Source organism: Hoplias malabaricus, chromosome 9 (assembly GCF_029633855.1).
Source record: "Hoplias malabaricus isolate fHopMal1 chromosome 9, fHopMal1.hap1, whole genome shotgun sequence".
In the NCBI taxonomy this organism is placed as follows: Eukaryota; Metazoa; Chordata; class Actinopteri; order Characiformes; family Erythrinidae; genus Hoplias; species Hoplias malabaricus.
The window spans coordinates 26,353,153-26,379,766 of NC_089808.1; the positions used below are offsets into that span (position 1 = coordinate 26,353,153).

The following is a 26,614-nucleotide window of genomic DNA, read 5'->3' on the forward strand; positions in this document are numbered from 1 at the left end:
AATTCAGAGGAACAGTGTTTAATTGGAGAACTATAAAGTGCACTTATAAGGTAACCAGAGCTGATAAAGTGGACAATACGTGCACAAAAATGAGGTGGATTCATCAGTATGATCTGTTTATATAAGAAGAAATACAAATGATGCCCTTCCTACAACCTACAACCCTACAACAGACTTCAATAGCAGAGACCTCAGAGCTTTGAGAAATCCAGGCAGGTTGTAATTGCAGAGCGAATGTGTTGGCTTATTTACAAAGCCAAAGACCAGAACTGCAACCAGACCTGCAAATGTTTTATTTTAATACAACTTACGCAACTCACTGCCAAGACACAGCTATTTCACCATGATATCAAAGCAGCCGATCAGAGCCAGCGATTTTTAGACAGGCCACACACACACACAGGCTTTATCTATGGATCTGTGTACGTCAGTTGACAGGTAGAGCCAAGTGTGCAACAGTGTTGCTCCCAAAATTGTAGGCTGGGGTTTTTTATTCCACATCTGGTTATGCACACCATGCTGTATCAGTAAAAGTCACTGGGCAAGACTCTGAACCTGACATTTGATCATATCTGTAGAGAATCAGCATGGGAACTTAATATTGCCAGTCATGAACATTCTAGGGCGGCACGGTGGTGCAGCAGGTAGTGTTACTGTCACGCTGTGGAGATTTTGGTGTTCTCCCTGTGTCTGTGTGGGTTTCCTCCCGGTGCTCCAGTTTCCTCCCACAGTCCAAAAACACATGTTGGTAGGTGGATTGGTGACTCAGAAAGTGTCCATAGGTGTGAGTGAACGTGTGAGTTTGTGTCGCCCTGTGAAGTACTGGTATCCCCTACAGGGTGTGTCCCTGCTTTGCACCCAGTGATTCTGGGTAGGCTCTGGACCCACCGCAGCCCTGAACTAGATACGCGGTTTCAGACAATGAATGAATGAATAAAGAAAATTCTACTTTTTGATCTGGAAAAACTACACACCTTAGTGACACATTACAGGGCTTTGTTCAGATGCAAAGTAAAGCTCATCAATCGGTAATAGGCAGATAAGACCCTTCAAAATACTGTAAATTTAAACCTTCAAAGTACTTTAAAGGCTCTGTATATTTTGTTAGCCCCAAAGGACCACAACAGAGCATGATTTGCACTGGGGTTCTTAACACTGTAGTGACAATGAAATTGTGCTTGTCTGTAGTGGATCAGACACAGCAGTGCTGCTGGAGTTTTTAAAGCCCTCAGTGTCACTGCTGGACTGAGAATCATCTACCAACCAAAAATAGCCAGCCAACTGAGTTCTGTGAGCAGTGCCCGGTGACCACTAACGAAATATATGAGGATGACTAACACAACCTGTGCAGCAAAAGATGAGCTACTGCATCTGACTTTACATCTACAAAGTGGACGTAGGTTTGTCTAATGCGAGTGTTCAGTGGCCAACACAACTATTGAGTCTGATCCACTCGTACCAGCGTGACACCCACTAACATGCCACCACTACATCAGTGTCAGTTGAGGGCTGAGACTGACTCACTTATAAAAAAGTAATAGTACAATTACAAAATGCCTCTGTATGGTTAGTGGAGCTGATAAAGTGGACAATGAAAGTAGGAACATACCCAGGCAAATAGGTGAAATACATTCAATCTATGCTGGATAAGGATCTTGATATAAAAATCTTTTCCAACTACTGTGGTCATCTATGGTCTTTCAGGTTGTTTACTGCTGCAGAGATTAGAGAATGTGCTCATGCTTTTTAACAGTTGGCCACAATTCATTTCATTCCAGTTTATTTGTGAGTGAAGTGTTGGTCTCATGGTGGTTTGCTCTTTGTGTTGAGAGACAACATCAAACGAGCCCAGATGACTTGAACCAACTCAAGACATTTTGTTTGTAATGATGCAATTATACACACACACACACACACACACACACACACACAAACTGTGGTATCAATAAATATGGTAATTATTTTTAATAAGGCCTGTCATTTTTAAATAGTTCATTATATATGAGCTTACACACTTTGTAGTCCAGTGTAGTCCAGGTCCAAATCTACAGACCCCTGTCAGAGTACATATGAGCCACCCTGTGAACTAGATTTGTAGGGCACATTTAAGTAAGCAGCTCACTGTTTTGTGATCATTTATATGTTATTACTGGCTGGAGACACACTATGCATGGCCTTGTGTTTTGTTTTTGTGTTTTAATGCATGCTGCACTCTGCCAGGCTCACTGAGGAGGTCCAGGGTCAAAATAATCAGTTCTTTCAGGTCCAGATGTTTCCTGAGAGAGAGGGAGGGAGAGACAGAAAGAGGGAAGAGAGAGAACAAAGACTGAAAGAAACAGAGTAAGAGAGAGAGATAGAAGAGATAGAAGAATAAGAAAAGAAAATGAGAGAGATAAACTAACATGTTCCTACAATCAGAAGTATATCACCATTCACGTATATCACCTTTAAATGCATGTATGTGTAGGTGATAAATACATTGTGGCCGACTGTGGTGGAGGGACAGTGGATCTGACCGTGCATCAGATTGAACAGCCTCAGGGGACACTGAAGGAACTGTACAAAGCTTCAGGTGAGTGGAGTGTGAATCACAGCCAGAATCCACTTTTCTCATCAATACTAAGCTCACATTTCACTTAGAAAACTGACACATTTCACATACTCTTTAGAAACCTGCCAAAAACAAGGATTTGGATCAAGATTAAAGCTAAAAACTCAGAATGTGTTAGATACAGTACGTGATTAAAATGGCAGTGAGTCAATAAACAGAAAAAAATCTGTATCTGAGATTAGAATAAAAAATATCTGCTCCAGTTCACATTTCATATCTAAACAATCAGTCACAAAAATCTGGGTACACTTACTTACATTTATTATTATTATTATTAGAGTTTATATGTAATATTCCTCTGTAAAAAAAAACATTAAAATAATCCAAATTCCCATATGTGAACTGTAAAGAAAATACAATAACATTTTTACTGAATAATAGAAAGGATTCGTAGTGTCACTGATATGACATTGATAAAAAACACCTAGGTAGACCTTAGCCCTATTAAACCATATATTACAGTTAAAAGTAGCTGATCTAAAGCTTAGCGATATATCTTTTTTTTTAATGTTGTAATTACAGGATCTCAAGTCAGTACTTAATATTTCAGAATCACTCACCAGCAGAAATGAAATCTGTATAATGTAGTTTAAATAAAGTGTGTAATTGACAGTATTCACAAGAGGGTACAGCTTATTTACACTCTACTGTTGATGTTTCAGGAGGTCCCTATGGAGCAGTAGGTGTAGACCTGGCCTTTGAGGCCATGCTGTGTAAGATATTTGGGGCCAACTTTATCGAAACATTTAAAGCCAAGCGACCTGCAGCCTGGGTGGACCTGACCATTGCCTTTGAGGCCCGCAAGCGAACAGCAGCACCAGGCCGAGCCAATGCTCTCAACATCTCCCTGCCCTTTTCCTTCATTGACTTCTACAAGAGACATTGCAGTCAGAGTGTGGAGACAGCACTGCGCAAGAGCAAGTATGACTGGACACATCACAGCTGGAGTATAAGGATAGGGTACTATTAGGGAGATTGTCCGCCTTTGCTGCTGTAAAAGCCTCTATTTTTAAGGCTTTAAACTAGACACTGCAGCATTTCTGTGAGGCTCTGAAAGCATTCATCCATAAGAGGTTTTGTTAGATCTGATTCTGATGTAGGATGTTGGATCACAAGCACCCTTTCAAATCATCCTGAATGTATCGATTCTATTGCGCCAGAAAACACAGTTGCACTGCTGTATATGCCAAAGCTCTAAGGCATTTTACTCCTCCAGCCAAACATGGTGACCTTAATAGAACACTAGGTAACATTTGGTGTTTTTGTTCCTGGGCTCCCCCAACAATTGCAGAATATAATTCCCTTTCACAACATAGTCCTGAAATCAAGGGGGAGGATGGGGTGGTTTCCTTCCCTCCTCATGGAGTTACATAGTGTACTTTCTGCAGTGCTCAGCCCAGAGCAGCAACAACAGAGGCTCTTTTCTCATTAGTATGTCAGTGAAGCACCACAATGATTTTGAAGCTGTACTTTTAAGGTAAAAACACTGCCTTGTGTTCCTTTAAATACATGTGCAGGCGTCTCATTCCATTTCCTGTTTTTCTGTGGAGATTATACATGGTGTGTGTACACCCAGTGGGTGTACTTTAAAGTAGCTGAACTCACTAATTAAAAGGAGTTTCTACTAACACTTGGGCATTTATTTTAACACAGAAGTGGAATGGATTTATTTGTCACAGAACCAATCTTACACACACACAAGAGGAAAATTAAATTAAATTAACTTTACTGAATAAGTTTGAAGACTATTTGTTGTTGATGCAGTGGCTTAAAGAAGTCTTTAAATACCTTTAAAACCACTGTGTAAATTATACCACATCCTTTGTTTTTAACGTTTTGATTTGCCTTCTTGATTTAATTAAGAATGTTTTGTATTTTATCTCATCACTCTCTCCATCACTAAAGGAGGCTTCTGTGTTTGTTTCAGTATGAATATAGTGAAGTGGTCGTCTCAGGGCATGCTGAGGCTCACAACAGAGGCTATGAACGAGCTTTTCCAGCCAACCATCAGCAACATCGTCAAACACATTGGTAAGACAAACGCACTTCTCTATAACAGGGGTGATATTAATATTCTTTCCCAGATAAACAGCTTAAGCAATATATATATTATAAACCTAGTTACCATTGCTCACTAAGAGAACCATGAAGCTACACTGTTTTGAATTATGAAATAAGTGTTACACCCCTACTCTCCTTTCCTTTCCTGTCTTTGTGACTACATAGATTTTGATAGTTACATAAAACCTTTATTTATTTATTTTTTAAATAGAGAATCTGATGCAGAAAGAGGAAGTGAGGGGTGTGCGTTTCCTGTTCCTGGTGGGTGGATTTGCGGAGTCACCTATGCTTCAGCGAGCGGTCCAGAATGCCCTAGGGCAGCACTGTCGCATCATCATCCCACAGGATGTGGGTCTGACCATCCTGAAGGGGGCAGTGTTGTTTGGGTTGGACCCCACAGTGGTACGTGTTCGGCGATGTCCGTTAACGTATGGCGTCGGGGTTCTGAACCGCTTCGTAGAGTCCCGTCACCCTCGAGAAAAGCTGCTCATCAAAGACGGCCGAGAGTGGTGCACTGACATATTGGATCGCTTTGTTTCTGTCGACCAATCAGTGGCCTTGGGGGAAGTGGTGAGGCGGAGTTACACCCCCGCGAGGGCGGGGCAAAGGAAGATCATTATCAACATCTACTGCAGCTCCACTGACGATGTGGTGTACATTACAGATCCTGGAGTTAGGAAGTGTGGAGCTATAACTCTGGATCTTCCAGAACCGGGAGCAGTGGCAGCCTGCAGCAACAGTAACGGATCAGGGTTTGAGCGCAGGGAGATACGAGCCACCATGCAGTTTGGAGACACCGAGATTAAAGTAACAGCTGTAGATGTGTTGACAGGGAGACAGGTCCGGGCTTCCATTGACTTCCTTTCAAACTAACTGACTTAAGAAGAAAATGACAAGAAGGGCCAGGAACTGCCAAAAAGACTGATTTAGTATCCACCCATTAAGGGTCATCATTTATTCTCTGTAACCACTTCATCCTGCTCAGGGTCATGGTGGACACAGAGCCTACCTGAAATCACTGGACACGACAGGAACACTCTGCACAGGGTGCCAGTCCTTCACAGGGAATCAGGAACCCTTGCTCATACTCAAACTCATACCTATGGACAATTTCACAGAGATCTACACCTCAACTTCCTTAAGGAACATTTTCACTCAAAATAATAATAAAAAAAATAGTTTATAATTTTTTATTCTAAGAAATCACTTAAAGTTTATTTTTGTAAACAGTTGCTATTAATGAGAATCATTTCAGTGTCATGATTTTCTCCTTTTAACCAAATATATTGGGGGCGCCATCTCGTGGCTACAGGTCAAACTGCTCATTTCAAGATGGTGTAAAAAGAACTGTCAAGGGAAATAAGCTACAATGTTAGCTCTTCATAAGCTGCAGCTAAAGCTCAGTCACACACCACAAACCTATTTATAGGGTATTTGTTACAAGATTTGCATAACAAGGTAATAATGTTATATTTCACTTGTAATGCTTGCAATTTATTCCAACAGCACTACGTAAAATTATGCTCTGCATTATAAAGGATGTATCCAATTAAAGTTATAAAATATATAATTAATCTTTATATTTAACCTTGTAAAACAAGCTCCATGAGAGATTATGCATGTATCTCATATCTAATATACCTGCAGCACATTTACAGTATTATAACAGCAGTAGAAACAGCTGAAACAGTGAAGCATTGTTATTTAAATGGAAAATGAAGAAGCAGCAAATGAAATGTGAAAGAGTTGATTTTAATGGTCCAATAAATAGTTCCACTGAATGACCAACACAGGAACATACTGCAGTTTGGCTGGAATGCCCAACACCAGTGCTTCTACAATTTCACACACCAGAGAGCCACCTTTCTTGGTGCATTGTCTCAGACTATTACAAAACAAACTGCCAGTTTGCTAAGGCATCAACGCAAATGCAAAAAGCTTTTGGGGTGGTATGTAGGAATTTAGTAACAATCAGGTACGCAAAACCGATGGAATCCACATTTGACCTTCCAACAGTCGAGTGGCTACACATATAAAGACCAGGACTGGCCAGGGTTGGTGTGCTTTATTCTAGATCTAATGGGCATGAGGGGGCCTACCACGACCCCTGCCTCTGCCAGCTCCTGCTGGGGCATCAACATTGGCGCGGGGGTTCTTGATGGTTTCGTCAACAGAGAGGATGAGGCAAGCAGCTTCAGAGGCAGCAGTCAAGGCATTGATGCGCACAATGGAGGGTTCCCATACACATGCCTCGAAGTTATCAGCGATGTCCTCATTGTTCACATCCACACCGTACCACATTCCACCCTGGCAGAAGAACATTTTGTTATCGCATGAGTACAGGAGTAAAATGTGTCGTTATTGCAATATTTAGATAATAATAAGCTTTTGGACAGATTACAAAGCCTCAACCCTGGTATTTGTAAATGCCTTGTTTACATCCAACATTTTATATGCTCCAACATACATGGATTTTTTTTTATTTTACCATTTAAAAAGATAGACACTATATATTCATTTAATCTTAAATATATTTACAATTATTTGAGACCCCAACAGACTACAGAAGTAGGGCTTTTCTGCAATTAACTGTGTGTTTGTGCTGTGCACCGTTTATCCCTGTGTAATGCCAAGACACACCTACAATATATTTGCAAAGTCATGACTTGACAAATATATCTGTACACACAAACAAATATTTTTGGATATATCATTGACTTGGTGGTCAACCTGAAGTATAATTACACCAGGAAGCACTCTAGTGAGTGAATCCCATTTCAAATTTTTACCCCATGCCTTGTCTTTGAGTGTCATTCTTGGAATGGATTTGTGGGGTTTTAGTGGTTAAATTCATCCCCTTCAAAATGCGACAGTCCTTTGAGAGCCTGATATGTCATCAGAACAAAGATCAGGGTTTCATTCCCAGGCTACTAGTGGTGCACTTAAGGTAGCTGTGCACCAGTCTGCAGTGATATCGGAGGACTGTAGGTATATTTAAAGGTGTCTTTCACCTTCAGAAGTGTTGAACAATCATATATCTTTACTTTTCTGTAATATGGAACTTATGAATTCAGCTTCTTATTTCACAGCTTGTTTTTAAAGTTCCAGTTCCATTAGCCTACTATTCGTTATGCCTTATGTTAGTTATGAAGAGCGCGGTCATAATATAATTGTTACCATAGTGCTTTCCCCAACAAAAACAAACAGGCCATCATCAGTAATAATTTGTTTATAAGGTAGTTTGTGTTGCCGGGGTCATGATGTATCAATGGACAGAATGTGGGTTGCTTTAAAAAATGTTAGAAAAACATTGGGAACCAGGGTTGGGAACCACTGAACTGCTGAATAAAGGGATAGTCTAGCTTAAAAATAATTAATCATATAACTGTCTTCCAAAGCACTTTTGTAAATCACTCTGCATAAATAATGTGAATGAAAATGTATTTTCTACATCATTTTAAATGCTAGAGTCGTTCTTTAATTTGTGTGCGTATCTGTGTGATTGTTGGCCTTTTACTTGCTAATGATGGTTTTGCTTGTAACTGTACCTGTGTTTTTACCTGTGCGTGTTTAGCCCGGAGCTTGTTGAGGATATTGGTTGCATCAAAGCCTGCATTATCACACAGCTGCCTAGGGATAACCTCCAGTGCCTTGGCATACGCTCCTATCAATAGCTGTTGTTTGCCTGGGATGGTCCTGGAATAATCCCTCAGGTACTTGGACAATTCCATCTCTATAGCGCCTCCTCCAGCCACAATAGAGTCATTCTGTAGTATATGAAACGACCATAATGTCCATCAGTACAAAGTCAATCAACATCCAGTGGCTGATCATGAGAAGAGTTTGACAACTTCAGTTGTTCCCAAATTAAGATATTTTTTTACGAGTTCTACCCACCTTAATTGCTCTGCGCACAATCATGATGGCATCATGTAGTGATCGTTCCGTCTCCTCCATAAACTGCTCAGCTCCACCCCTCAGGATGATGGTGCAGGTCATGGCCTTTGGACAACCTTTGAAGAAGTTGTACCTAAATGATGGATATACACAAGCCATTCAGAAATCAAACTTACTGTATTTTACTGTCACTAATGCCATGAACCTGACAGGAGGCTTTCAGAGGTACGTGGTATAAAAGAGATCCTGAAAAATCATATTTACCTTTCTCCGCCAACCTGTACTTCTTCAAACAGCTCACACTGACCAAGGACATCATCAGTGAGGGAGCCCACACTTGTCTGGATAGAGCCACCACAGGCCTGTAACAGATGTTACACTTACTTAGCACACACAACTGATCCAAGCAGACATAAACGATTACCTTGGCATTTGTACCAGTAAGTAGCAACTACATGTAAAAAGCAGTGATTAGCAGTAGTCAGGAATGTCTCGATCCTGTTTCTGCCACCTGACACGATCCAGGTACTTTAACACAGAACACTAGCAAACAGCGGTAAAGAATGAGGTATGAGAGAAAAACTCATAAAATGTATTATGCAGTGTGTTCCTCCTTTGTCTTGTTTTTAAATGTTGTGCTACTGCTATTCATAAAAGCTGAGAGCACTTCAAATAGAGAATCAAACATCCCTAGTATTTGTAGTAAATTTTGGTTGTAGAACTCCCCCTGCAGCAAAAAGCCTAAAAGAACTTAAGACTCTTGTGTACCATCATGGTTCTCTTCAGATCCTCCTCCTGAACTCTGCCAGCACAGAACAGATCTCTGTCAGCAAAATACTGCGTGGCCACGTCGCCGATGGGCAGCTTGGACAGCACCACCTTGGCACCAGACTTATAGATTTTCTCCAGCTTATCATAGAGGATATTCCACTCTGCATCAACGATGGCCTGGTAGTCCTGGAGGAAACAGCGCACGCAAATGTGAGAGAGGGACACTCAAATATTTTAAATATTTTTATTAACATTTTGTGCAAGTGTTTGTATACAAATACAATTATACTGTAGTGCTATAAAACAATAGTTTTAGGACTGGTCAAAATTCTTAATAGCGCAACTATATTTATGACAGGTTTCAAACATCCCACAAAGCATGGTGGGGGCGGCAACCAGTTTTCTAGTTCACTCTACTAAAAAAGCACCAGCACCTACCTCCACTGTGTTAACTCGAACTTCAGCATTGTCCTTCTCAGCTTTCAGCTCCAGTTCGATGTTGAGCAGGGCAATCTTTGGGTTCTCATAACGTTTAGGCTGCATCTCAAAGCCAGCATAGGAGAAGGTCTTCTTAAAAGCCACACCAGCCACCAGCTGTGAGTCCTGCAAAAATAAAAACAGAATTGTTACCCAGAAACAATACTAATGACTTACAGTAATTATTGACATATGCCATATGATTATTAAAAATTCCTGATTTGACTAACCCTCTCTCAATTTATTTCTTCCTGCCAACTGCATGACAGCAGGCAAAGCCACAGTGGATTCTCTAGCTGCTCAGATATAATGAGCCTAAAACATTGTATAGAGAATAACTGAGTGGCAGCACATTAATTTGCTCTCTAGAGAAATCCCTCACCTCCAGAGCACCACCCTGGACTTTCTTGATGCCAATCATTTTAAGCTGCAGCAAATCATCCAGCATCATCACTGCATCTACCACCATCTTGGAGAAGAAATCCTTCTGACCCGCAATCAGCTTTGAGTTCAGTGCTGTGGCAGCACATTTCTCCAACAACTGCCTGTGCTCCCTGAGAAAGAAATCCAGAGAGCTCTCCTCAAAAACAATAACAGCAAACACACCATATAAGATCTTCCAATTCAATCTGGTCCTTTTTTTTACTCAACAAATGAAAACATCCACCATTAAGGGTAAACACTTCCTCTTTTAGACAAAAGTACTGGCATCACACTTACTGCTTGTCATCCTTCTCGATGGTGACGGCGATCTCCTTGATCTTTTTGACGGCAAGCTGGGTAGCAATGCGGAAAGCTCTGATAATGGTCTGGGGGTGAAGTCCCTCCTCCACATATGTCTTCAGCTGCTTGAGAAACTCAGCCGCAAGCAAAGTGACTGAGGTTGTGCCATCACCGACCTGAATATACACAAATCATAAGCTGAATTCATAAGAACAAGACTCAAAAAGCAGTCTTCGAAACCAAGGACCTGCCATTCTGATGCTGCCGCTTGGGTTTTGAAATGCAGCTATAATTTAAATATTTGATAGCATGGTATTAACAATTAGGTACGATATATATATTTTTTAAACTGCCCCATTTCTCAATGGATGTAGACAACATGTTTTACAACCACATGGAGCATAACTCACAGCAAAAATCTTATCCACAGACTTGTAAAAAAAAAAGCTGTCTATAGCATTTATGCACATGTCAAACCCTAATTCACACAGACGTCTCACCTCAGCATCCTGAGACCTGGCAATGTCCACCAGAGTTTTAGCTGCAGGGTGCACAACATCTAACAGCTTCAAGATGGTGGCACCATCATTAGAGATGGTGGCTTTGCCTGCAAGCAGACACACATGGATATCATATTAAATCACACAAGACCGTTATTTATTATTATTTACGTATTAGTTAAGTTTTTTTTCCATTAGCATGCTTTTTAATCCAGTCCCTGCACTTACCTCTGTTATCCACTATAAGCTTATCCATGCCACGAGGGCCCAGAGTGGTCCGCACAGCCTCTGCGATGACCTGACAGGCATTGATATTGCTGACGAGCTGGGGGATACCCTGGGAGGTATCTGTCCCCTCCTTCAGCAGGATTACTGGAGTGGGCTGAGAAAAGAAGTAGATTGAAAATATTTGTGTTTAATGCTAACTACAGCAACACTGCATTATCTGATCCACTCATACCAGCACCACACACACTAACACAACCCTCACATCACAACATCAGTATTGCTGTAGTGCTGAGAATGATCCACCAGTCAAATCTACACCGTGCTGACAGAACAGAGTGAAATGCTGCTAACAAGTTTTGCAGAGCAACAGACTGGTATAGTCTGTATTGGAGAACTACAAAGTGCACCTGCACAGCAAGTGGAGCTGTGAGAATGAACAAGTGTAGAAACAAAGCCTTTTTAAATGTTTTGGCTGATCTAACCTGCATATTTAGAAAAGGCCGAGGTAACCCAGGGACTACACATGCTTCAGTGTGTGGATTCTGGACAAAACTAACTTATCATATTGTGTTATTAAAAAAAAAAGTGTGTTTCCCAGAGTAAACTGTGGATACTGTGAGCAGTTAAAAGAGCTTTTACTTATTTAACTGCAGAGTTCATTTAAAGGAAAACAATTAGCCATGTTTTGGATTTTGTTCATTGCAGTATAAAAAATATTAATTACAAACATCAGTGTTCTCTTACTTTGGATGCCATTTTTAACTGTGGCACTACTAGGGCCCTGTGCATGTGTCTGAATATTGTGATATAATTTCCCACAAATACCCGTTACATTTACTCATCTACAAAGAACGAGCAGGTGACTAGCTTTATTTTTGTATGCACTGTGGTGGGCGTAAAATACTGCACTCGTGTAGCGCTGCGCTGTATTGCTATAGCAATTTTAGATACATATAAAAGAATACATACTCTATAATTATAGCGACAGAGATTATCCATCAGTGCTATTTGACAGTGCTAATGTTAGCTAATTGTTAGCCGTTAGCCCGTTTCCCGTTAACGGTCCATTCTCTCTGTTAGCAACCAGCTACAATGAAGAGGTGGGGCTTTCAGACAAACTCAGCCTCAGCTCAACTACACATAATAACAATACCAGAATCTCATACATAATAGTTCCTCCAACGGCGAGCGCACCAAGAAATTGATATATAACACAAATTAAATACACTACAGGAGCCAGACACAAATAGCAGAAACACATGCAGTGCCGGCAGCTAGAGAACAAACAGCCGGCTAACACCGTTTTAAACACAATTTATTAATAATCAACAAACATCATCGCAGAAATTTCATTGCCGCTTAAGACGTCAGAAAGTTGTCTTTAAGAATAACCCCGCCGCTAGTCTCTCCGAGGCGGTGAGCGTTCAGATGGAGGTAGATTATGGCTAAAACAGTGTGATTTTCTACTCACCATCATCTTTGCGGCGAGAGGAAGACCGACCGGCTCCCACAATGCACTAGAACTCTCTAGAACAGCACAGAAGGGCGCGTCTGTCAGCGAACAGCGGGGGGCGCTGTGGTCACACTGATAAAAACACAACCTGAAATTTACTTATACATACGCCCAAATGTGTATTTGAACAGATTACTCGTCTAGGACGGTGTTTTCGCTGTGAAAATCCATTTCTGACGTACAAATATGAGCTGCTGTGGAATGCTCCACAGATAAGGACATTTGGGGTTAAATAGTCAACCGACACAAATATCAGTATTGCTATCGCTCTCCAGTCATCAATTAAATGTTTAAAACACCCTTCATTAAAACGACCTATTCAGAAGACGTTTCCAGTAACAATCCCCGTTGTATTAACAGATGCAGTTCTAATTTACTTCACTGTACTTGTACACTTCCAGCCACTCCTTATAAAGCCCCACCTTATAATTCGATTGGATTGGTTCCTTTGATTTAAGAGTAAGAAACAAGCATAAGAAAAGTGTGAGGCAGGGAATCACCACACGGACATATTAAGAATGTCACAATTGCACCAGGATTCAAAATATTAATTTCAGATGAAGCAAAGACACTGGAAAAAATGTAGTAGTGTTAGTGGTAGTAGATTCTTACTTGAAATTTCCATTCCACCTTAAATGTTTCAAAGTTATATATGCTGAGCCATTTAAAGTGGATCTCAACATCCAAATAAGAATTCAAAGCTTACACTCCTAATGGAAAATTCTGATAAGAGGATGAATAATAGGCGGCACTGTGGCGCAGCGAGAAGTGTCGCAGTCATATAGCTCCAGGGGCCTGGAGGTTGTGGGTTCAATTCCCACTCCGGAAGAATGTCTGTGAGGAGTTGGTGTGTTCTTCCTGTGTCTGCGTGGGTTTCCTCCCACAGTCCAAAACACATGGATCAGCGACTCAAAAGTGTGTGAGTGTGTTTGTGTGTGTTGCCCTGTGAAGGACTGGCCCCCTCCAGGGTGTATTCCCGCCTTGCGCCCAATGATTCCAGGTAGGCTCTGGACCCACCGTGACCCTGAACTGGATAAGGGTTACAGATAATAAGTTAGAACTCAAAATGGGTACTGTAGCATGTATTTAATCTTCACAGGATTATAGGCCTTTTACAATTAATTTGAATAAAAGTAGCATTCATTACTAGAATTAATTAGATTTATAATGTGTAGCAATTCAAATATTCATGAATAATATTCATGAATGCGGGTGGCATGGTGGCGCAGCAGGTAGTGTCGCAGTCACACAGCTCCAGGGACCTGGAGGTTGTGGGTTCGATTCCCGCTCCGGGTGACTGTCTGTGAGGAGTTGGTGTGTTCTCCCCATGTCCGCGTGGGTTTTCTCCGGGTGCCCCAGTTTACTCCCACACGTTGGTAGGTGGATTGGCGACTCGAAAGTGTCTGTAGGTGTGAATGAGTGTGTGTCTGTGTTGCCCTGTGAAGGACTGGTGCCCCCTCCAGGGTGTGTTCCCGCCTTGCGCCCAATGATTCCAGGTAGGCTCTGGACCCACCGCGACCCTGAATTGGATAAGCGGTTACAGATAATGAATGAATGAATATTCATGAATGCATTCTGAATAGAATTTATTTTGAATGAATTCAATGTAAAGAGGAATGCAGCTTTTTAAAATGTATATTTGTAAAAATATCATTTACACATTGGTTCCTTCCATGAAATTCCTTTGAAAAAAAGTTATTCTGTACTGCTAGGGAGATCTGAATACACTGGAGGTCACTGTATGACAACACACACATTCCCTCAGCCCAATAGCACTTTATTCCAACACTTCCTATTACTTTCATTTCACCCTTTACCCTCACATCTGGATCATACGAGTATTACAGTGAACATTATTATGATGAAAATTGATTAAGCCTTTTATACGAATGATATTTGAGACATGAAGAAAATGGACCTCTTTTGTATATTGTTCAAAACCATGCCTGCCTGGTCCTTATGTAGTTTATATAATATGCCCCCCACCACACCTGTCTACCTGTCTAACACATCAGGGTCTCAGTGTAAGCCTTTACACCAATAACCAAGGAAAAATGAGATTATGGGATATTGCTAGCTATATATGGTAGAAAGTATTAACACTGGGAGATACACCAACTTGATAATGCCAGGAATGTTTGTGAAGGATTTTGCAATAATTCTGTATGATTTCCTGTGGCTAAAAGGAAACATTGTTTTAAAGGGTCCATATTTTTCTACTGTGACCTACTTGTAAGTAACACTTGAACATTTATTTACCAAAACCAACGGTAATTAATTAATTAGAATAACTGATATGACTTTGGAAAAGACCATGGTTTATCAAGCCCTCACCTGTAAACTGAGTGGGTATATCTACATATCTTTCATTGACTTGTAAACTGTGTTTTTAGAGTTAGGTTGCCATGAATGAATTTAATGAACACAGTAGTGCATGGTACATTTTGAAACATAAACGTAGTTTACATACTTCATTAAAAGGGAAGAAAATGTTATGGGTCCTTTCATTTATACAGTGTTCAATAGATCTCGCCTAAAGTGTTCGAGAAGAATCTCATGCTGTTCTACTTTTCCCTGTCTATCCGTCTGTCTCTCCCTCTCTCTTTACATACACTTTCTTGAAAAGAGTCTAAGCACATGTTAGACTCCTGTTTTTGGTCACTGTGTATTTCTTCAGAAAACGTAACCCCCATGTTCAACTGAATGTAGGCTATTTTTCCCCACTGTAACAACAGGCTTTAGCTGCTGTGGTTAGTTAATGCAGCCCGGGCTGCAGGGGCGGCTTACTCTTCTGTCTGTGATGCGTCTACAGTCTGTGGTTGAGCTCAAAGCTGCCAAGGTTCACTGCTTTTAGACACATACAATTATCAGACATTTATACACATACGCAGCCTGCCTCGCCCTTTCAGAGGGTAGCCTTTAACGCAGATATTTCGAGATACATTGGCAGACAAACCTCCTACCGCTGTGTTCTTTCACTACTGTAAAAATTTGGGCTTGGGACTGGCTAGTGGAAACAGCCTAACATCTTGGTGTAGAACAGTGTCAAGAGGAATATTGATTACACAGTGAAGTCTCCATTGTTGATTTCTGTCTAGACATTCATTATTCAGTAATATTGACTTTGTTGTAATTACACTGTTAAAAATAAAGGTGTCAGATTGGTACTTTGTAGTGGACAATGAGAATGTTGTTATCCCTGAGTAAAAATATTTGAAGTGAAAGATGCATATTTAACCTACCCAGCTCTTATTAAAATGTAGTAATATATATACGAAACCGTCCTAATCCTTTAGCCTTTCCCCTTTTTATTATTAATACAATTAAAAAAATCTTCATATAATGAAAAGTTCTAGTTTAAAATAAGAATTTTACAAGCAATAACCATTTTGTAATCGTTATTGCTGTTATCCAACTTCAACCCTGCTCTTATAGATGTGAGATTAAAGAGATGTTGAGATCTGCCCTCCACATCATTCTCTGTCTTTACCTTCTCACCCTCTTTCATTACCTTCCTTCTTCCTTTGGCCTCCGCCCTCAATGTATGCTTTAATGTGGTAATGGGGTTTCGTTTCACTGCGTGTATGCCATGTGTGATGGAGTGCATGTAGCAAACGGCCAGCACTGATGAATGGGGGACAAGTGGGTTGCTGACTACTTGTTCCTACTTATTATAGTTGGAGTGAGTGTATATCTGATATATTCCTTATCCAGGCAGGTAGAGAATTCAGAATTAAAGGAGATGCACCGTATTTTGAGGCAACACACTGCTGTTAATTGTAAATCACACTGAAGTCTAGCATGATGAGGGCGAGATAACTAATGTCTGTATGGGACACAAATTTATATAGCCTTATATATTAGCTAATGCAAATGTATCTGTCCAATGCAATAGCTTTAACAATTACCCTGCATTAGAGCACCGACTTAACTGAGACACTAAGATGGCAAGTAAGCAAATAAATTACTTCAATTATTTATCCAGTGAAGGTTATGTTATAATGGGCAGTCATATATAAAACAATAACATTGTGACCACCTGCTTGGGAATTATCCACCACCCAAATCATACCTGCTTTGTGGTGGTCCTGTGGGGGTCCTTGTATCTACACTCACTGTCCATTGCCTCAGCTCCACTGACCTTACAAGAGCACTTTGTAGTTCTACAGTTACAGACTGTAGTCCACTTGTTACTCTACATGTGTTGCTTGCACAGATTCACCTGGTTATTCAATTTTTTATTCTTAAGGTCGCCCAATTCTACTTACGCTAATGACTGGAGCCAGTAGAAAAGAATGGCTTTGGAAAGATGTTGAAATGCGCATGTTTGGATGCTTCACAAGGCTTTCTCTTTCAGCTGACATGGGAGGGACCTATTGTAGGTTTAAAGGGGTGAAAAAAGTCATGCTTACATGTTTATTTGATTATTCATGATGATTAGCAGGGCGGCATGGTGGTGCAGCAGGTAGTGTCGCAGTCACACAGCTCCAGGAATCTGGAGGTTGTGGGTTTGAGTCCTGCTATGGGTGACTGACTATGAGGAGTTTGGTGTGTTCTCCCCGTGTCTGAGTGGGTTTCCTCCGGGTGCTCCGGTTTCCTCCCACAGTACAAAAACACACATTGGTAGGTGGATTGGTGACTCAAAACTGTCCCTGGTGTGAGTGAATGTGTGAGTATGTGTCACCCTGTGGAGGACTGGCACCTCCTCCAGGGTGTGTTTCCGCCTTGATCCCAGTGATTCAGGGTGGACTCCGGACCCACCGCAGCCCTGAACTGGGTAAGCACTTACAGACATTGAATGAATGACAGTTAGACTTACAGATATGGTACGGAAAACATCCAATTTACCCCCGCTCAAAATTAAAGTGTTTTTACCTTCTCTTATATAATTACTATTTTAGAGATTCAAGATTTTTTCATATGTCAGAACATTTTCAATGTCTTTTATTTTTTCTGTTTATTAATTCTAATAGGTTAGAGGTTTATAAAGTGTTTGCATTCTTGTATGTTAAAGAATGATAATTGTTGTATTGCATTATGAATCATGAATGCATGTTACAGTATTAACACAATGCTATAGGCTGTATCATTTTAACTGTAAATCATCCATGTGACATTATGATAATGCAATGGCATTTTAGCATTAGAAGTCCAAGAACAAATCCATACCCACTGTATTTTGAGAATTTGTGTGTGTGTGTGTGTGTGTGTGTGTGTGTGTGTGTGTGTGTGTGTGTGTTTGTGTGCGAGTGTGCAGTTTCAGCAGTGCTGAGCCCAGACCAGCAGAAATAGAGGTGTTTTCCTCCCTGTTACAGGTCAGTGAAGAATCACTGGTTTTAAGGTAAAAATACTACCTAGTGTTGCATTTAATCTCACACCCCAGCCATATGTGTTTGTATGAGCATATGACCCAGCATTCAGTGCATTTGTAGGCTGAGTCCAAACACATCAGCCAAGCACTCCTCTGGCTATCTGCATTAATGTGAGTGTTATGGCTTTGGCTAAGTCCTCGATCAGTGACCGGGATACCCGCTTCACAATTAATCAGACTCTTCACAGACCCGATCGATACACTCACAGCATCTTAACTGCTGCTTTGGAATCCAGAGCAAATTCTGGCAGTGTGGAATCACTGGGGTGTATATCTGTATTTATATGAATCTGTGTGAAGCACAACACGGGGCGAAACACACAGTCTGAAGCCACTTTTGGAAATGAGAACGTTTAGAGTCTAGCCAGGATTAACATTCCAGAAGGGGTCTACTATCAATATAATAACAAAAATACCTTCAATAACTAACAACAATAACAATAGTCTGATGAAAGCTCATGAATTTGTAAACTGCAATGATGGCCTGAAGGACCATAAGAGCACATTAAAAATATCTGTCACAATAGCTTCTTTTCATAGAGGCTTTTAGTACAAATGTAAGTTAATTACTTATTCAGTAATATTCACATTCATTGTGCCTTTCTCTATTGACCCGGACCATGCGGGAGCTATTGATGCTTTAAGGAGAGTGAACTGAATGCAAATTCCTTCATTTTGAGGAGAGTTAGTGATTTAACTGATTTATTATGCTGGACAGAAAGCCTCATCCCCCAGGCACCTTCAGTCCAGAGGAGTAGGGGAGTATAGGGATCAGAGTTACCACTCAAATCCTTTTAGATACAGAGTTATATGAAGGCAGTGTTCCTATATCAGCACCGATATCAATACTGGGCTCAAGAAAGACGGGTATTAGACACATCTACAGTGAAACTTGCTAATGGATCTTTTTATTGCTAATATGACGTTCCACTGGTTCAGGACCACTGTTACCTGTTCCACTATTCTTCTACCAACAAAAAGGCCCAAGCACTGATTTTTCTTTTTTTTTTTTTATAGATTACTGTCTACACCTTCAGCTGTGCAATCATGAACACTCCAGCTCTCCAGAGAACATGATCCAGTACCTGGTGCCTGTGAAGCAGAACTAATCATCCAATATCAGCACACAACCTCATGCTCTGATTATAATCAAACTCTCACAGCAAAGTTCCAACATCATGTAAAGTCTTCCCAGGAGACTTCCTCAGAGAGTGTTAGTGCAGCCTTAATTTCAGAAGTTACAGACAAGCATGTCTTTTAGATAGATAGATAGATAGATAGATCATATCCTACGTTTAGCTTTTTAATGTTCAATTGTTTTCAGCATCAACAAAGATTACATTACACAAAAATACTAGAGGTAAACACCTCATGTGGTTATTTTTATATTCTGATTTTGAAGAGACACTTTGCCCTTAATCCAGTCATACAACTCAAATCAACCTGCTGCTTCAGAACCCCCCCCCCCCCTCTCTCCTTCACCCCCACCCCCCACGATCCACTAACAGCTACTGATCGAGCCCAGCGCTCTACTTCATTCATATTCTCTCTCTCTCTCTCTCTCTCTCTCTCTCTCTCTCTCTCTCTCTCTCTCTCTCTCGTCGCAGTCACACTTCTGTAACTGCTTTTCCTCGGAGGAATCTGGCTCTGGGTTAAGTTCCTGTCCGCTGAGGAAATGAGAGCAGTGTGCTGCTGTCCAGTCGAGCTCAGCCCGTCAGTCGCCGCCAGCTAAACGCCATGGACGCGAGCAGTGTCCAGTCTGAGAGCGGAGCTCGGAGCTGAAACGGAGGAAGGAGAGGACGTAGAGCACGGGGCGCGTTCATTTGTCGACCCCTCGAATGGAGCGTGTGCGTGTGTATGAATCCACAGCGCGAGTCTGCTGGTGACTGCTGAACGGAGCTCGTGCGTGAAGCCACTACAGGTGCATGCGTCCATCACAGCGCGAGGCTGAGGAGACCTCCACTCTGTGACCCGCTGTATCAGGTAGGTCAGCTGCAGCCCCCGGCTTTCCTGGCTTTATAGCGCGCTCTGTATGAGTCACTAAGAGACTGCGAGGTGCCGTTACTGCGATTAGGGTCACGGCACTATGAGACGCTTCATCAGCCTCAAGCCTCGAGAAGGGCGCGTGCTGCAAAACGCGGAATGACCACTGAATATGATTAATAAAGGCTGTTTGACCACATCAGGGCACTGGGGTCAGAGACTAGTGCTCTGGTCTGATACCAAGTATCACCCCGGTTGTAATCATAAAGAATATAGAAACGATGATAACAATGATATAGGTTTTCATAATTTTACTATAGAAAATCGTTCTGATTTATGTGGTCCACTGAATAAACGGGTAACTGAGAGGTGAACTGAGAAGATCAGATTACCTCTGGAAGTTAATATTCTGAAATTTGAGGTAACAAACAATTTCACCATGCAGATATCATGGTATTAACTAGGCACTTGAAGCCATTAAGGACCACTTCAATTTTTATTATTGATATTATTTTTATTTTTTGGTAAATGAGCGTTCACGGAATGTGAAAATTATACACCAAGTCCAAACCAGGTCTAATTTAAGACAAGAACCATATACGAATTAGTGGTCTAAAGGTCATCAAAGCGGGATTTGAGCCAGCAAGTTTCTGGTACGATCCCCTTCACCGGCAAGAGAACCGAGGGTGGGGGAGTGAAGGAACAGTGCTGTCTCCTCCTTAAACATCCACAGCTGATGTGCTACTGAGCAAAGCACCTAATCCCCAACTGCTCCCTGATCTAGATGTGTCCCAGTAAACAAGGAGCGCCCCTGGACGTTCAAAATAGGTCTAAATGTAGTCTGTCCGTCAAGGACATATTTTAAACATCAATGGACATCCAAAATCCATCTTAATAAGTTAGTTAAGTGGTGACCAATTGATAACGTCAGTGGACGTCCAAAATGCGTTTTATACAAGTAATTTATTCGGGACCAATTAATAACATCAATGGACGTCCAAAATACGTCTAACAGTCGTCTTTTCAATGTCTGTGTTTGGACATCTTTTCAACTTTCATTTTCAACCTTAAGAGAATGTTGATTAGACGGCAGTCATTAAGTTATTTCAATGTTGAATCAAAGGCTAAATGTTTACTGGGGTGTGCTTACTATTTTGTGTGTGTGTGTGTGTTCTATGGCACAATTTTGTTTTATGTTGTATAGTAAATATAAAATCATGTTCCCATCCGTGTTCATATTTTAAATCATGCTCTTCATATCTTGGCTGTTGTCAAAAACCAGTGGTGTATAAGAAAAAAAAGTGCATTATTGTCAGAAAAGTACTGATAAAAGCACGTATTTGCTGAAGAAAATCAGCATTGGACAAATGATTAGATCTGAATACAGTTTCAAACCAGTCTTGAAAAAAGTGGAATGTTTTAGTGATGCCTGGCTATTAAGGTTAAATGCACTGTATTCATTCTACTGCATTTAGAGCCCTGTATATTTCAGTGTCACGTTCCTCTGTAAAGTAATTAGCGAATTCTACATCTTATAGTTTTCTGAAGCGTATGTGGGAAAAGATGTGTCAGTAAAAGCCTAAATTGGTTCATCTCTAGACATGATTTAATAATAGATGTCTCTGTGCGTAATGCCTGACTGTAGCTTCGTTTGTAGTCTTTTCTTGGCGCTCCAGCAGTTTTATTAAACCAAATATTAAAATGAATGATTAAAAATCACCTGTATCAATAAACCCATCGCTCCCGTGTGCATCATCACCACATAGATCAAGAGGCCACAGTCTACATGGGTTGTAGTAAATTAGTTTAATTGAAATGTGTCATGTTTGTGCTGAGAGAGTAAAACCACAGAGGAAATATGCAGCTTTAGTGCATGAGAGATTTCGAATGGCTGGGACTGCTTCACCAAAACACGCACAAACTGACTCATTCATCAGGCTTTCGTCTGCAGGCAACCTGTGTGAAGTTGCAAATAAGAGGAGGCTAAACATTAGGCGCTCTCATCCTTCCTGAGCTATTAATGGAACTAATCTGGTTATTTGTGTGTGTGTGTGTTTGTGTGTTGGCAATAGAAGAGAGAGCCATATCCTGCCTGGCTTTCCTGACTTTCCTAGAGCTGCTGTCCAGTGGGGGAGCCTCCAGGGTTCTGCAACACCCTGGCACAGGCCCAGTGAGGGAAGAAGCTGTGCTATGTCTGCCTAGAAGCAGTTTTCAGCTCTCAGTGCGCCGGCCGATGCAACCACCTGTTTCCAGAACCACCAGAGCCCCCCTAATACAGTCAGCATTCTGTAAGACCTTACTGTGGGTAAGAGCTACTGCTTTCCCTGAGCATAGAAAAGTCACCTGGAGTTTAGTAAATAATTGGAGTGTGGCATACAGCTCGAGCAGTTTTGGCTCTGGCCTTTGCGCCGCACATTGGATTTGGATTGATTGAAACAATGATTATGAGATTAAAGAGAAGACACACACCTTTAGTTGACCATAAGTAATTGGACGTCCATAGATGAAATACAATAAAAGCGACCAAAGAGGTGGCTAAAGAAAGAAAGGACAATAGCAATAGCAAACAGTAGAGCAGTCAGAGGTAGCGACATGACACAGAAGTGGGTTTACTGCAACATCAAAAGCAAAAAAAAAACCCAAACAGACTGTTCAAGTATTAGTTTGATAAAGCCGAGTGCTAGAACAAGCTCTTATGGACAGTATAACCTGTACCACAGTGATGGAAGGAGAAGAGAATTTATAGAAAATTATACACTCATACGAAGCATGCTACCTCTGAAACGTGACGACAGCAGAAGAATGAATTCTGAAGTGACAAGACTTCACAGAGTCAGTGAGAAGGGGTTCCATAATGTATCCCTGAAATGGGGGGATAATGTATAAAACGATTTCCTTCTCTGACTCCTGTGTTCCTGAGTTAAAGCACATATTCTCTCTTCAACCTTAAAAGATTTACATTCCGAATGTGAGCCAAGAGTTGCAGTGACAAAATACTTATGGCCTGCATTTATGGGAGATTTCATAAAGCTTTAATTCATTTTCTTTGCTTGAACTTTGCATTGTTATGCACAGAATGAACCGAGGCTCATGGTGACAGCCTGTTATAACAGGGTTCAGAACAGTGAAACGTCTGAGTATGATTCATCGTGAATAAGAATATTTTTGTTACAGAAGCACGGCTTTATTCAGGGATTTCATGTTTCCCTCGCTTTGACCAAAGGCGTTGAAATTGAAATTGACCTAAATCCAGTTCAGACTCCAACTTTCATGCCTGTTTGTACCTTTCTATTCCTTTTTAAATCTCCCTTTCCTGCCCTCCATCCCTTTCCCCATCCTATCACAGTCCATCCCTTCCAATTCTCATAATCCATTGCACAATTGAAGTGTAACCTGCCTTACATAATATGTACAGAATGCTACGCTGATGATTTTGGTATTAGCAGCGTTCGTGTGTGTGTGTGTGTGTGTGAGGGCCAGTGGGTCTATAGTGCCTGAAGTAGATCCCCTCTTAATGATTGGATTATAGAGGGATCAGAACAAATAGAATTCACTTGGGAGTCTGTCTCTCTCTTTCTCTCTCTCTCTGTCTATCTGTCTGTCTATCTCTATTGCAACACCCTGCAGTGTTAGTATTGCAAAGGTTGATACAATCTGTTAATAGACATTATATTATGTAGCCATACTCTTTTTGTAATAAGAATATCAGTGCAAGTCCTTAGTTTGTGTGTGTGTGTGTGTGTGTGTGTGTGTGTGTGTGAGAGAGAGAGAGTTTTATAGAATGCGTGGGGTGTAAAATAAGAAATCATTGATGGATGAAAACCCAGCCTCATACAAAATCATGAACACTCCCAATGAAGCACAGGGACAGAGTCTTAGTAACTTATTCAATTCTAATTCTAGGATGTAATAGCCCTTTAAGGTAAAGCTAAAGGTTGACTTTGACCACTATGCACTGCACCGCTGTACTGCACTATGAACATAACAGTCAGTTATCTGAGAAGTGTTCACTGAGAAGGTTAAACCAAATCATTGTGTTTAACCACATTTCATTTGGACTTTTTTACTGATCAAATGAAAATAAAAAACTGAAACTACAATTACACTCACTGATTTGGTTTAACCTTCTCAGTGCATACATCAAAGAACGATCAAATCCAACCCTGTTGAGGAAAGTACTAAGAGGTGTATGTCAGTGTGTGTGTGTTTATTCATGTGGGATGGTTCAGGAAATTGTACCTCTCCCACAGCCCAGTGTGTATATGAAAGACAAACACCACAAACAAATCTGGTCACTGCTGGTGAGATGGCTCTCTTCTGCTAGCTTCCAAGTGAATAAAAACTATGCATATGTGCATTTTCTGCAGCAAAGTTATTTATTTAAGAGTTGCAGGGTGTTCGTTTTTCACAAGCAATGCCAATTTTTTTATTAATATATTGAGGGTGCCAGGAAAATGTATGCACATTCTGATTTGGCCCAGAGAGAGAAACAAAGAAGTAATTAAAATAAATGGCAGAAGGAAATGGAGGTTGGCTAAGGCAGACCAGCATTACAAAAATGACTTGTCAGGACTGCTGCTGTCATCATTCAGACCTCACCAGTGTGGCCAAACAAGTAGAGCTGAGAACATGGAATATAAGTAAGCAGCCTTGTGTCATATTCAAGTTTTTCTTAAGTACTGGGTTGATGCAGTTGCGTTTACCTCCCAGTGTAAAATTCATAACCTGTGTGTGCATTAAAATGTTCACAGTTTTACAGAAGACCCTTATAATCATTGAATTTGTTTATCTTAAAATTCACCTTGACTTGTTCAGTTATGCCCATGAAACATTTATCATCTTCAAAGAAAAGCACAAAATGAAATTGGACACTTTGGAATAGTTGAACATGAGCCTAAGGTCACAATCAATACCGAATACTGAAGTGGTCTTGAAGGCTATAAAGACGTCCTTCAGCCTGAGGAGGAGGAGAGGGACTGTGCTCTCTGGAGGGATGGAGCACCATCCTAAACCACTGGAATAAATTGACCTGATGATTCAGATGGAAAATAAATGAAATGAAATGTGTAATTATTAGCCATTGTACAATGTACAACAAAATATGTCTTCCGCATTTCACACACACACTAGTACACTAAGATCACCTTAGTGGTGGGCAGTCATCCCCAGGGGCCTGTGAAGCAGTTGGGGGTTAGGTACCTTTCTCAAGGGCACCTCAGCTGTGGATTGTGGGAGGATGACAGCACTGGTCCTTTCATTGTCACCGCCCCAAATATCCTGTCAGTCATGGGAATCAAACAAGCAACCTTCCAGTCCCTAGCCCTTTTTGATACATGATGTGTTTTGGATTTTCAAACATCATTTGGATCATCAGCCAGTTCATTTACCTCACCTCAGCAACCCATATGTTGTGAGAGGATCTCCAAATCTCCACAGCGATGTTCGAAAAACTGGGATAAAGTGGTAGTCACTGCAGCAAAGGGGACAAGCTAACTTTGAATACTCTAATATTGATAAGATGGACACGAGTTCACAAAGTCAGCACAAAAGTTGCTAGTTCAAGCTGAATTAATAGGAGTGTCGAACACCATCTTTTTTTCAGTCGCTTTGCTTCTTCCTGGACATGTAAAATGGCACTGATGAAGCTACAACCCAAATGCTATCTGCTCTTCACTCTGTAACATCTCAATAGCCTCAGATTAATAGGAAAAACAATGAGTGTCACCTACATTTTTTTTTAATTGGTGAATTCAATCATTTGAAAAATTATTCATATGTTTAGTATGGTTATTTCACACAGATACATTTAGCTGACTTATTAGAAAACCTTGGATGTGCAGCTAACAAAAGACAAAGTTTAATATTTTTATTCATAATTAAATTAGGATAGTAGGAAAGCAATATAATTCTTTTTTTATGTAATACATTTATTTTTAGACATATATTAGACACATTTCCTCAGATTCATGCTAAGGCAAGCACCAGCAAAAAACATTTATGTATTTCAGATATGGACATTAATGGGTTAACATGGCCTACTTTTAGTTTGTTGCTCAGTAAACTTGTGCACTAGTATTTTGAAGTACTTCTCAAAGCATTTTGGGAAACTGTTACCAAAAAAAAAAAAACCTGCCTGCTTTCAGTATTAGCTTTAAGTTTTTATTGACAGCTTTTGAAGTCTAACAGCTGAGAGGGAAATATATGTTCACTACAGATCTCCAGGACATGACCTGATGCTTATTGATTAATTCCTTATAGAAGACCTTGTAGACAAGATTCAGTGACATCTCATACATATAAATAAGGCAATTAACCCCTTCTGCAGGCCTATTATTCAGTAATTGTAATCATACACAGAATAAGGTATGGAATAAAAATAAGAATAAGTAAGAAATCCTATGCCAATCAATTAGAACTTTACATAGGGCCCACAGCACTTGCTTCCTGCATGCAGCTACAACATTTCTATGTGGGCCTAT

At 40.7% G+C, this 26,614-nt stretch overlaps 3 protein-coding genes across 6 annotated transcripts in view; 2 read left to right on the forward strand and 1 right to left on the reverse strand.

Moving 5' to 3' along the window:
- hspa12b (heat shock protein 12B) overlaps positions 1-6,420 on the forward strand; it is a 22,300-nt gene extending 15,880 nt beyond the window's left edge. For both annotated transcript variants that reach the window (XM_066680865.1, XM_066680866.1), the window contains exons 10-13: positions 2,468-2,572; positions 3,274-3,532; positions 4,539-4,642; positions 4,884-6,420. In XM_066680865.1, the coding sequence (XP_066536962.1) occupies positions 2,468-2,572; positions 3,274-3,532; positions 4,539-4,642; positions 4,884-5,545 (1,130 nt within the window). In that variant the 3' untranslated portion in view covers positions 5,546-6,420. The remainder of the gene's footprint in view (positions 1-2,467; positions 2,573-3,273; positions 3,533-4,538; positions 4,643-4,883) is intronic.
- Positions 6,421-12,873, reverse strand: cct7 (chaperonin containing TCP1, subunit 7 (eta)). 2 transcript variants are annotated; one of them, XM_066680869.1, is made up of 11 exons: positions 12,740-12,873; positions 11,269-11,422; positions 11,041-11,147; positions 10,538-10,716; positions 10,200-10,371; positions 9,779-9,943; positions 9,338-9,526; positions 8,834-8,931; positions 8,570-8,702; positions 8,233-8,439; positions 6,421-6,979 (listed from the first exon to the last, which is right to left on the reverse strand). In XM_066680869.1, the coding sequence occupies exons 1-11, from the start codon at positions 12,743-12,745 to the stop codon at positions 6,749-6,751; spliced, it is 1,641 nt and encodes a 546-aa protein (XP_066536966.1). In that variant the 5' UTR covers positions 12,746-12,873; the 3' UTR covers positions 6,421-6,748. The 2 variants fall into 2 exon arrangements, with proteins under 2 accessions (XP_066536966.1, XP_066536965.1); XM_066680868.1 differs by having other exon boundaries at positions 8,221-8,439.
- Positions 12,874-19,809: 6,936 nt separating this feature from the next.
- The window catches only part of slc8a4b (solute carrier family 8 member 4b), an 89,015-nt gene continuing 82,210 nt past the window's right edge, over positions 19,810-26,614 (forward strand). The window contains exons 1-2 of one of the 2 annotated variants that reach the window (XM_066681194.1): positions 19,810-20,135; positions 22,208-22,440. The gene's annotated coding sequence lies outside the window, so the exon portion shown is untranslated. The remainder of the gene's footprint in view (positions 20,136-22,207; positions 22,441-26,614) is intronic. The other variant, XM_066681195.1, reaches the window with a different exon arrangement.